This window comes from Myxocyprinus asiaticus, chromosome 23 (assembly GCF_019703515.2).
Source record: "Myxocyprinus asiaticus isolate MX2 ecotype Aquarium Trade chromosome 23, UBuf_Myxa_2, whole genome shotgun sequence".
NCBI lineage: Eukaryota > Metazoa > Chordata > Actinopteri > Cypriniformes > Catostomidae > Myxocyprinus > Myxocyprinus asiaticus.
In genome coordinates, this window is record NC_059366.1 from 35,029,089 (window position 1) to 35,042,296 (window position 13,208).

Below are 13,208 nucleotides of genomic sequence, written 5' to 3' on the forward strand. Positions count from 1 at the left end.
AATTCAATTCAAGCTTAATTAACATTATTTGTGGCACAATGTTGATTACCAAATTATTTAATTTTGACTTTCGTCCCTCTCTTTCTTGGAAAAAAAGTAGGCAAAAATCTTAGTTACAGTGAGGCACTTACTATGAAATGAATGGGGCCATAATACCGTAAATAAAAAAATAAAACAATAACTGTTTCAAAAAGTATAGCCACAAGACCTAAACAATATGCCTTTTAAACATGATTTTAGTGTGATAAAATCACTAACTAATCTTTTCTGTGTAAAGTTATATCCAATTTTGCAACTTTGTTGCCATGACGTAATGATGTAAACCCTAAAACGGCTGTCAAGACAACGATTTAAATAACTTTACAGCTTAAATAATACACAAATTTGAAAAAGAAGAATGAGTGTAAGTGATTTTATAAAACTATAAGCTGCCTTTAAACCCTTCAAAAATTTTGTAGAAATCATTTTTGTGGTAATCAACATTATGCCACAAATGCTGTTGATTTAGCTTAACTTGTATTGAACCCGGAATATTCCTTTCAGGATGTTGAATTAAAATGGAGTGAAATTTAAAGTTTTTAATAATACATTTCTTTGTTGAGGATAACATGAAATTATATCATACACACAACATACCAGGTATTTCCAGAAAAATTAGATGATATTAATAATCAATGTTTTAAATACCACCTAGAAATAATAATGCTTGTTTTAAATAAAGACACATTAATTTTACGATGTTTAATATATTAAATATCATTTTTTGGACCATGATGGAAGAACACTTTGTTTGCCGGAACGCTCTGAATTACTCATATTACACAAACAATAGATTCAAATTTTGAAGTCTTTATTTATATTTATGAAGTTATCTGAAAACAATGTGGTGGATGATTAAAGGTGCTTTATGGCAAAATTTAAATCTGTGGGGGTTTTTTTAGGAATATGGCTAATATTTGAGCAAAAAATATTCTACTTATTAGGGAATAAACAGGCATATTTATTAAAATATTTATGTCACAAAACATATTGAATTTCATTAATTGAAATGGAGCCAATTCTGAAAGACAGAATTTTGAGTAACCCTGAGTCCTTGACCCTAAAGAGGTGGTCACACTAGAATTCACACTTCATTCACTTCCATTTTAATGCATCCGAAAGTGGGAGACTGGAAATGCAAGCTCATGTGGAAAAAAAATTTGTTCTACGTTGCAGAGGAAAGTTCAAGTTCCCTATCTGTCACTCACTCGACGTTGTGTCAATGTAGTGACACTAGGGGTCACTCTTGGGAGCCCGAGACACCTCTGGTCTTTGATAAAAGGCCAATGTAAATTGGCGAGTGGTATTTGCATGCCACTCCCCCAGACATATGGGTATAAAAGGAGTTGGTATGCAACCACTCATTCAGATTTTCTCTTCGGAGCCGAACGGTCACGCTCACTGAGCTGAATACTACTCTTCATTCACCTCGTATTTCAGCGGCTTCTCCCCCCTCTGCACTGGTGCACTGCAGAGAACGCCCCTGGGTGCTTCGGCAGAAATAAAAGAGTATATTTCTCTAAAAGAGTATATTTCTCTAAAAGAGTGGCACACACGGAACGTCTTTTTAAAGACGCGTCTTTCTAAAGATGCTTTTCCAATTGTGTGTTATTCCTGGTTGCGCTCGTTATCTCTCGCCTTCTGACGGTCACGATCACTGTCTTTCGTGTCTGGGCACTGCTCACGCAGAGACAGCGTTCGTGGATGGTCATGTTCTCATTGCGAGGATATGTCCATGGCAACGTTGCGGTCGCAGCTCGCCTTCGTAAGAAAGCAAGCCACCCCAGAGGCTCCCCACCTCGGTCCTTTTACCCACGAGTATGAGGCCAGCGCGGCTAGCACTGGGGGTGATTTGGGGACCCCAGTGGGACCGCCTCCACCGGGTATCCCCCCGCGAACCTCCCATTCCCCAGCACGCTCGTCTGCCCCGATCGGGCTTCCGGATGAGTCCGCCGGCTCGTCTAATGGCGAGTTCGACCTCTTATTCAGAGCCCGCGAAAGTGATGAGCTCTCGAGCGCAGCATCGGAGAGCGGGCTCGTCCAGTCAGAAGCCTCAGCTGGGCTCCTCCCTTCGGGGACGATTGCCCAGTCACAGGCTGACACGGAGATGACGACATGCTTTCCCAGGCAGCCGTGAGCGTCGGCTAGAGTGGAACCCTCTGCTCTTCCCTGAACCCTCGCGGCTCGGTAATTGGTTCCTGGGCTCGCAGCGCCGCTTAAAGCCATGCCCCGCCCCCGTTCCTTTCTTCCCGGAAGTGCATGAATAGCTGACAAAGTCGTGGGAGGCACTTTTTACTGCCCAGTCCCGATCTTTTCAGCTTCCCCGCCCTCACTACCCTTGATGGTGGGGCAGCCAAGGGCTATTCGGCAATCCCCCGGTGGATAAAGGCGCTCACGGTGCACCTATGCCCGCAGAGCACCGCCACCTGGTGCGGGTGCCCAAAGCCCCCATCCAAGGCCTGTAGGTTTACGTCGTCTCTGACGGCCAAGGCCTATGGTGCCGCTGGACAAGCCGCCTCTGCCCTGCATGCCATGGCTCTCCTGCAAGTCCGCCAAGGCGCTAAAGGAACTGCACGAGGGTAGTTCCACCCCGGGATTGATGCAGGAACTGCGCTCGGCAACCAACCTCGCTCTCCGAGCGACGGAGGTCACTGCGCGGTCTCTTGGGCGGACGATGGCCACACTAGTGGTCCAGGAGCACCACCTTTGGCTCAACCTGGTCGAGATGGGCGAGGCCGACAAGACACGGTTCCTTGCTGCCTCCATTTCCCAGGCGGGCCTATTCGGCGACACCGTCGAGGACTTTGCCCAGCAGTTCTCGATGGTGGAGCAGTAGACAGATGCTAGCCGGCATATCCTGCCCCGGCGTGGCTCAAGATCCCGTACCCCGTCTACTCATCACCAAAGGCGTCCCCCTGCGGTGACTGACACCGGCTCTGCCACAGCCCGCCCCTTCGGCCCGGCCCCGGCGTGTTGCGGCCAATCTTGGACCTGTGACTAGAAACTAGGCTTTACACAGACTCCCGCTCAAGATGCTGACGCAAAACACATTCTGGCGAGCGTCCGGCATCAAGATTGGTTCACAACAGTAGACCTGAAGGATGCGTACTTCCACGTCTCGATCCTTCCTCGACACAGACCCTTCCTGCGGTTTGCGTTCGAGGGCCAGGCATATCAGAACAAAGTCCTCCCTTTCGCCCTGTTCCTGTCTCCTCGTGTCTTTACGAAGATCGCAGAGGCTGCCCTTGCCCCGTTAAGGGAGGTGGTCATTCGCATTCTCAACTATCTCGACGACTGACTAATCCTAGCTCATTCTCGAGACATGTTGTGCGCACACAGGGACCTGGTGCTCTCACACCTCAGCCGACTAGGGCTTCAGGTCAACTGGGAAAAGAGCAAGCTCCTCCCGGTTCAGAGCATCTCTTTTCTCGGTTTAGAGTTGGACTCAGTCTCCTTGACGGCACCTTACAAACGAGCGCGCTCAGTCATTGCTGGCCTGTTTGAAGGCGTTCAAACAGAGAACAGCGGTTCCACTGAAACTTTTTCAGAGGCTCCTGGGGCATATGGCATCCTCGGCGGTGGCCACCCCGCTCGGGTTGATGCATATGAGGCCACTTCAGCACTGGCTCCAGACTCGAATCCCGAGATGGGCATGGCGCAAATATGTGTTTCCCCCAGTGAGCCTGCTTGCACAGACCCTGTGCAAGGTCAGGGAGTACGAGGAGCAGGTCATCCTGGTAGCACCCTACTGGTCCACCCAGACGTGGTGCTCGGACCTCACGCTCCTCGCGACAGCTCCCCCCTGGCAAATTCCCCTGAGGAAGGACCTTCTTTCTCAGGGATGGGGCACCATCTGGCACCCGCGCCCAGACCTCTGGAATCTCCATGTCTGGCCCCTGGATGGGACGCGGAAGACCTCTACGAGGCGCCTGTATGCCTTTAAGTGGCATCTGTTCGCTAAGTGGTGTTCTTCCCGTCGGGAAGACCCCCAGAGATGCGCAGTCGGATCAGTGCTTTCCTTCCTGCAGGAGAGGTTGGAAGGGAGGCTGTCCCCTTCCACCTTGAAGGTGTATGTTGCCACCATAGCAGCACACCACGACGCAGTCAACGGTAAGTCCTTAGGGAAGCACGACCTGATCATCAGGTTCCTAAGAGGCGCCAGGAGGCTGAATCCCTCCAGACCGCGCCTCGTTCCCTCATCGGACCTCTCTGTAGTTCTTCAGGGTCTACAGAGAACCCCCTTTGAGCCTTTGCAGTCAGCCGAACTTAAGGCATTCTCCTTGAAGACTGCCCTCCTGACTGTGCTCACTTCCATCAAGAGGGTAGGTGACCTGCAAGCGTTCTCTGTCAGCGAAACATGCCTGGAGTTCGGTCCAGGTTACTCTCACGTGATCCTGAGACCCTGACCGGGCTATGTGCCCAAGGTTCCCACCACCCCTTTAGGGACCAGGTGGTGAACCTGCAAGCGCTGCCCCAGGAGGAGGCAGACCCAGCCCTGTCGTCGCTGTGTCCGGTGCGCGCTTCATGCATCTATTTGGATCGCACACAGAGCTTTAGAATCTCTGAGCAGCTCTTTGTCTGCTTTGGTGCACAGCGGAAAGGAAGCGCTGTCTCCAAGCAGAGGATCACCCACTGGCTCACTGACGCCATAACTATGGCATATGTCGCCTAGGACATGCCGCCCCGGTAGGGCTGCAAGCCCATTCTACCAGGGGTGTAGCGGCTCCCTGGGCCCTGGCCAGGGGTGCCTCTCTAACAGACATTTGCAGAGCAGCGGGCTGGGCAACACCCAACACCTGTGCAAGGTTCTACAACCTCCGGGTGGAACCGGTTTTGTCCCAGGTAGTGGCACGCAACACAAGCGGATAAGCCCGGGATAGCTGGCCGGGTGTATCGCTTGCACATAGCACTTTCCACCTCCCTTGGAGCTGAAGACGTGCGCCATTAATTCCCAGTAGTGTTCACAAACTTTGTTCCCTGGTTGACTTCCTCCGAGCTCTGTGGCAGTCAAGTGTTCGGAGAGACTCGCTGCTGGCCCAGTACACGCGCTAACTAAGAGCCCTGTTCTGGGGTAGGTGCTCCGCATGTGGCGGTTCCCTGTAAGGCTAACCCCATGCGATTTATATATCTTCTGCTAATTCGTTTCCCTGTTGGCAAACTGCATCTTCCTTGGGCAGAGCCCCTCTGCCCCAGTTTCCATGTTTGTAGTAACTCCTCCTCCATTGGGCAGGATCTACCTTGAAGACTCCCCACATGGTTGGAAAGACCATGTGATGTATTTTTCCACTTAAATATCCCCCCCCCCCCCCTTTGGGCGAGGTGTGGTCTCCGTGGTGTCTTCCCCTTGGGAGGGACACCCCCCGACTAGACCTGGCGGCCCAGTCGGATAATCTCCCTTCTTTTTTAGGGAGTGGAAAAAAAGAAGGGGAAAAGAGGCCACGACTGGGTTAAGCCTGTCTCTATCTTTTGGGTAGTCGACTTGTCCCCAAAAAGGGCCGTTCGACACTCATAAATATGTAGGGGGAGGTTATGTGTCGACCTGGTGTGCTGGCTATGAGGCACACAGTAGTCTGCCCACCACACACTGCCAGTTCACGTAACACAGTTCAGCCAATTGTGGCATTTCGTATAGGGACCCCTAGTGTCACTACATCGACACAACGTCGAGTGAGTGACAGATAGGGAACGTCATAGTTACTTGTGTAACCTCCGTTCCCTTATGGAGGGAACGAGACCTTGTGTCCCTCCTGCCACAACGCTGAACTACCCGCTGAAATGGCCGGACCTTATATCAGCTCCTCAGCATAAAACCTGAATGAGTGGTGGCATACCAGCTCCTTTTATACCCGTATGTCTGGGGGAGTGGCATGCAAATACCACTCGCCAGTCTCGGGCTCCCAAGAATGACCCCTAGTGTCACTACATCAACACAACGTCTCGTTCCCTCCATCAGGGAACGGAGGTTACACAAGTAACCATGATGTTTAGCAAACTCTGGTCTGCAAATCTGGATGACGAGAAGACCTTTGAGAAGACGTGTGACCAATAGAGGATCTTATCCTGTGACATCATCCTGGTCCGTTGCGATATCTGAAATAATTTTGCATGCTCAAATCCTAGTGTGACCGTGGCTTAAAGGGATAGTTCACCCAAAAATGAAAATTATCTCATGATTTACTCCCCTCATGCCATCCCAGATGTGTATGACTTTCTTTCTTCTGCAGAACAAAAATTAATATATTTAGAAGAATATTTCAGCTCTGTAGGTCCTCACAATGCAAGTGAATGGGTGCCAAATTTTTTGAAACTCCAAAATCCACATAAAGGGAGCATAAAAGTAACCATATGACTCCAGTGTTTAAATCCATGTGTTCAGATATTATATGATAGGTCTGGATAAGAAACAGATCAATAAGTAAATTATTTTTTGTCATAAATTCTCCTCCCTGCCCAGCAGGGGGTGATATGCAAAAAAGATTTGAATCACCAAAAACAGAAGAAGTAGAACAAGAAAGTGAAAGTAAAGTGGAATTTCACTGAGCAGGGAGGAGAATTTATTGTAAAAAAAAAAAAAAAAAAAAAAAAGAAAATGACTTAAATATTGATCTGTTTCACATCCACACCTATCAAATCACTTCAGAAGATATGGATTTAACCACCAGAGTTGCCTGGAGTACTTTTATTTTGCCCTTATTTTGGAGCTTCACATTTTGGCACCCATTCACTTACATTGTATGGATCTAAAGAGCTGAGAAATACTTCTAAAAATCTTTGAATGTGTTCAGCAGAAGAAAGAAAGTCATTCACATCTGGGATGGCATATTTCAGAAGTTTAGCAGAATGTATAGTCATAAAATAGATAATCCTGTCCTGGTGTGCACTTGTGTGTCCTGAATATGGTCCTAAAGCTGTCATTCAGGACTGCTGAGGACCACATTTCTCACATTGTAACTAAGGGCAGGGGTGAAACTTTTTGAGGGTTTCTACAAGTCACTCTTACGACAGCCCTTGCTTTTTAAAGTCTTCTTGGAGTTAGATTATTATAAAAAAAAAATGCTCTGTATATGTAAAATTTAGACATTAGAATTTTTTACCTCCAGTGCCAAAATTTGGACTAGTGACCAAGGCATTTCAAACATTTCTTACATTGCTATTTACCGCATACTGTGGGACTGATAAAGAAACAGCATTAAACTGTGCATTACATTTACACCACAAAAGTTGGCCTAGAGTAAAGAGATGAAAAGGAACTTACAATCATCTCTGTTTTGCTGGACAGCTTTTTCCAGTGACCTCTTTAATTCTCCATCTCATAGTTTGTCTTATCACATTCAGCAGCTGCAACACATTTACTTGTGAGCTTCTCCACATCTTTTGCCAGAAGTGTCGAAACAATTCACTCTTATGAGAACAACAGTGGGATATCCATTGTTTCATGGTGTTCTGTTGTTAGAAGAGCTCTGTTTTCTACAGAGCCATTGACCAATCGACCTTCAAAAAACAGTCGATGTTCCACAACAATTTTGCGAAGAGAAAATGACCCACAATAGTGTGCTTTGGCTCATGGGAATGCTCATGAATGACCTACATTTAGGACTTCATAATTCAGAGGCCGGTGCTGAAAGAATTTAAATGAAAGCTCTTATATATCGTATATTCAAATTCAGGAATCCACTGCAGATGTTATGGAGTGAGAGTAAAAAAAAAAAAAGAAAAAAAGTGAAATAAAAGAAAGTTATTGTGTCAAATCTGCTGCAATGGCCTAGATTGGTCAGTTACTTTCTTTCCTAAGAGATCATTATGTTATCTTGCTTTATTATATTATATAATTTAGTACCCATTAAACTTTCTTAGTGTAAGAAGTTTTCATCCAAAAGCGAACGTGTTTGAGCGCTTGGTCATGTGGTAAATGCTACTTTTCTCTGTGCTGGCAGCGATGGACCGGATGGACCAATCACAGTCCTTTATTGTTACAGGATTGGGAATTTTATTGAATAATTTTCTATAAATTGCAATGAACATAAGCATACATTATACATTTGCCAGGTTGCATCAAAATGCATCGGTTTTGCAAATATTTAAATTCCTCAAATCAGAGCGTGACTGCTGTGTGCATTTTCCATTTCCATTTTTTATTTGTAACTAGTAGCACCTAATAAACAAGCCAAAAAAATAAAAATTCTAGAGCAAATAGTTTTCTTTAAAATGTATGTCCACATATGTGGACAGCGGGATTCAGTTGTGAAATTTTAAATAATACAAAGCTGTAGTAAGTCAGATTATTTTCATTAAAGTGTTTATGTTTCCAGGAGTGTTGATTATTCATGTTTTTGAGACATTATTGTAACACTGACTCAGGCTGAGTGGGATCCATGTGCGGTTTATTAACACAACAAGTTCAGAGTACAGACAGGCATGGGTAAAATAACCAGGGCAACTAACAATATCAGAGACAGGGCAGTAACGTAGTCAAACAGGCAAAAGATTGGGGCAGGCAGCGAAACAGCAATAGAGATAGTCCAGGCAAACACAGTAATAGGCAGACAGCAGAGAATCGAAATTTGGTAAATCCAAAGCAGAATCAAACACGGGTAGATCAACAGAGTAAGTAATAATGCTCAGAAATGTAGCCAGTGCAAACAAGACTTCGCAATGAATGAACGCACACATTGGGCTTAAATAGTCTGAGTGATATGAGGCAGGTGTAGGGTAATCAGTCCAGGCAAGTGGGCACTTGGGAAGTGTAGTTCAATATTAATATTCAGGTGAGTGAGACCTCCGGTGGTCGATTGAGGAATCTTCACCGGCGTTCATGACAGTGATAGACATTACAGCTTTTTCTATAAAGCTGAATAAACAATTCTTATTCAAAGTAATGGCCAGCATCATTCAATCACTGCCAACTATGTTAAAAATAAAATTTTGCATTATAGAATTCTGAATCTACTGTATGTACTGAGTGCCATTGTCCCATGTCTGCCAAACATGTTGAGTGGTCCGAACATCATCTGCAGCCTGAAACTGAACTTTTTGTCTGATTTTAGGAGTGAATGCACTTAGCCACATAGAAAGCTACAGGATGTCCCCTTGCTCCCTTGCTCCCTATTTAGTGAATGACTTGAGTGCAGAACAGAACAGTTCAAAAAGCACCTTATTTTCATCCTAACTCCATATAAAGCCTCTGAAAGCAACATTCTTCAGCTTTTGGATGAACCCATTGGTTCTCAATTTGAAAATGCACAGTAAATATATGGGAATGCATTTACTAATGTTAATGAATAGAACAGTATTGTACAGTGAAAACAAAATAAAATATAACAAAATGTATTTTAAAATTAAGCTAACATGTTTTTCAACTTTTGAAAAAACACTGTGATGCAGTGCACCAGCAGTTTAACCCTTAAATGACATTCTGGAGTGTTGTGAACAGTATTCAGTCAGTTTAAACTAATTTAAATTATGCATTGCATTTAGCGAAGCCAAAATACAACGTCGGGGTCACATGAGGGTTAAAACATTTAGTTTCAATGATCAATTTTATATTTCAGTGATCAGCTTTTATCTGAGCCAAGACTATTATGGTAGTAAACCTGCCTTATCTTCAAATTCCATTTACAGGCACTTTCCAAGTTTTTTTTTTTTTATAGAACTCTTATTATGATTCAAAATTATAATCCAAATTTTGAATTGAATGTTTTTTTGGCCTTTTTGAAGCAATCAAATTACTTGTCATAGTATGTATCATGAGCCATTTGCTCCAGCATTGTAGAATAATTGCACTCTGCTCTGTTTGTGTATGTGTTTTAAGTCTTTGCTGAAGTCAGTGGAATAATATGTGCATGTTGATAGCTGTTATTAATCGCCAAGACTGGGCAAAGCTGGAGCGTTTCGAGAGGATCTCCACAGATCTGCCTGCTTTCCAATGTTTCTTGGATGCAGACAGAGAGAACGGTAGTGAGCTACTATGCTGTTATTTGTGGGTGTCTTGAGACATCCATAAGCCAGATGCATTTGTCGATGTCTTATATATTTCACTAGGCAATCACAGAAATGGAATCCCTCCCCACACACACACGCACCCCACCAAACCTCCAAGATCAAATGGCATTATTTCCAAACCATAAGGTAGCAACAAATTCAAGTACGATCAACAAAAAGTTATAGATTCTGTGCCACATCTATGAGTGATGACATGGAAAACATGGCCATTCATGGTATTTTCCTAATCTTTCTACCATATGCATTGCCATTACCTAGTAGAAACTGTTAAGAACAAAAATAAGTGGAGGCAATGTCACTAGGTCCCACTGAATACCATCAATGTGTTATTAGAAGTATAGTTTTAAAGCTAGAATTTTTGTTATCATTTACAAACCCTCATGTCATTCTAAACTCGTTCTTCTGTTGAACATCAAAGGTGAAATTTAACGGTATGTCCAAGCTGTTTTCTTCCGTGCAATGAAAGTGGATGGGGATCAAGGACTGTCAGGCTCCAAAAAAGGCCAGAAATCTTGATAGAAGTATCATAAATTGTGTGCTTGTGCGCTATATCTTAAAGGAATGTTCTAGGTTCAGTACAAGTTAAGCTCAGTCAACAGCATTTGTGGCATAATGTTGATTACCACAAAAATTTATTTCGACTCGTCCCTCCTTTTCTTTAAAAAAAGCAGAAGTCGAGGTTACAGTGAGGCACTTACAATGGATGTCAGTGGGTGAATGTGGCCAATTTTTGGAGGGTTTAAAGGCAGAAATGTGAAGCTTATAATTTTATAAAAGCACTTACATCAATTCTTCAATTAAAACTCATGTATTATTTGAGCTGTAAAGTTGTTTAAATTGTAATTTTTACAGTTGTTTTAGGATTTTAGGTTTTGTTGACATTACATCATCATGGCAACGAAGTTGTAAAATTGGCTATAACTTTACACAGAAAGGTTAGTACTAAAATCATGTTAACATGCATATTGTTTATGTCTTGTGGCTAAATTTTGAAATAGTAAGTATTTTAACCTAACAAATTGTCCCCCATTTACTTCCATTGTAAGTGCCTCACTGTAACTCAGATTTTTGCTTTTTTAAAAGACAAGGAGGGATGAGTCTAAATACATTTTTGTTGTAATCAATATTATGCTAAATTGAGCTTAACTTGTATTGAACTCAGAATGTCCATCTGCCACTTTTGCCATCACTGGTCAGCATTTTTAGCGGCTAACCTCAAATGCAGAAACTAAACAGCATGTGAAAGTTTCTGCGACTGTTTTGTTAATGATTAGTTGTCTTTTGCTCTACAACTCACCCTAGCACCGCTGAATCCTTAAACTGTAAACTGGTGCTGGGCTTCATGACCCCCTTTCAAAATTAAAAGTGTGAAACGTTGCATAACCTAGGATTAAAAGTGACATTTATGCTGGGTAAAACATTTTTTTTTTATTATTGTTTTTAATGTTTAATGAGTTGTTGAATTAGTTTTTGATCTTTCTTCTAGGCTTATATATATGACACACGGAGCAACAACTTTCCACTTAAGCTCCAAAGACAGTCTGAAACAGTCCTAAATGTGGCTTTCAACCCTGCCAAACCAGAGGTAAAACTATTAAACATATTAAACAATAACTGTAAAGCAATAATTCTCTTTTTAACAATTATAAATACTTATTAAATGCTTATTTATAATTGTTACAAATTATTTTGTTCTGTCATTATTGTATTTTTATTTTTTTTGCTTCTAACCAGAAAGAATGAGAGGACATACAGGATATGTGTTTCCATGTACATACTGTCTTAAATACCTCACATAGATTACAGTAACATACCTCGCTGAAAATATTGAAACAGAAAATATTTGACTACTGAATGAGAGTCTTTTATTACAGTCTACCTAGTTTAGTGACTGTGAATGTTTTTCACAGTATGTGTTTTGTCCCACTGCCTTGCTGTGGGACTTACAAGGAAGCCCATCTTCCTTTTACTGTTAAATGAATCCACAGAAAAAGACTTCTGAAAGGTTCTGTGGGGAGGTCACTGTGAGACGCAGCACGAGTCACCACGCCCCTCACTCGGTCAAGTGTGCCCTCACCTCAGTCCCTTGTCTCCAACTCAACTCAACACATCGCTTACACACACCTGTAGCAACCATCATACTGCTGTTTTAATAAACAAAGTCCTCATATAGAATATTAGTCATACGTAACCAGTGCCAACAAATGTCTTTGTTTCATTCCCATGTTCATTCAAACCCTTACGCCAACTGTGCTAAAGTGAGGAAGGACATTTTTTTATTCTTTGAGAAATTATGCTGTGTTCTGTTCTTACAGTAGGTGTATGGAGGGCTGTGAATCAAGTGTATGCTCTCTGCCAAGGTTGTTACCTTAAGGCCAAAAAAGCTCTACAAAAGACCTAAACTGAACATTTTTTCCATGTTGCGATTAAAATCACAGCAAGTTCAAGTGTCCAATTAGTTTGTCTTGGTTTTGGAGATATGGAGTGAGCATTCAGTCCATTTTGGGGAGACACTTACTTAAAGAATCAATGCTACAACTGAACTACATTTTTCTGAACCATGCCAGTTCAGCTACTTTTAAAATAGTGTAACTTTTCTAGTAGCAAGCAACTTTTTTTTAACAAGTTGCAGTGTAGCACGATCAAACGTTACATTGTTGTTTTTTAATGTCAAATATTGTGCCCACAACTTTACAGCTGAGCCACCTGAGGCAATATTCCATCATGCTCTCCAACGTTCCAACATTTGATTCATTCTTGTGAAATTATTCAACCTAAACAGTCCTCTTTCTAATATGTAGTATTAAAAAGTCTGATTCATTCTAGTGAATAAGTTCGTTCAGATGGTTCACAATGAGTCCCGCCTTACACTTAAAATAGCCAATGACATCTCCTGTTTTTGTGAACATGCATGCGTTAGCTTGGGCAGCCTGAAAAATAGCGTCTTTTTGTGCGATGTGAGCTACAATTTATGAGGCAATTGTTGTCCGATTTTTTTGCCGCTTTGAAATATGTTATTTGATCATAACCTTGACCACTTCTTGTTTGATCTTACTGTAAATTCGGCAACAGTATAGGTCAAAAGTTATTTAGCTAAACTCTGAAATTCGAACCACTGCCTCCAGTGGCTGAAGCAATAGTGTTTTTGAATGTATGGGCACGTGTGAGCT

General features: G+C 43.0%; 1 protein-coding gene across 1 annotated transcript in view; it reads left to right on the plus strand.

The window, feature by feature from the left end:
* Nucleotides 1–13,208, plus strand: part of LOC127414158 (WD repeat-containing protein 27-like) — a 90,652-nt gene that overhangs the window by 46,255 nt on the left and 31,189 nt on the right. Inside the window, exon 24 of the mRNA XM_051651952.1 lies at nt 11,525–11,623. Coding sequence (XP_051507912.1) covers nt 11,525–11,623 — 99 coding nt within the window. The remainder of the gene's footprint in view (nt 1–11,524; nt 11,624–13,208) is intronic.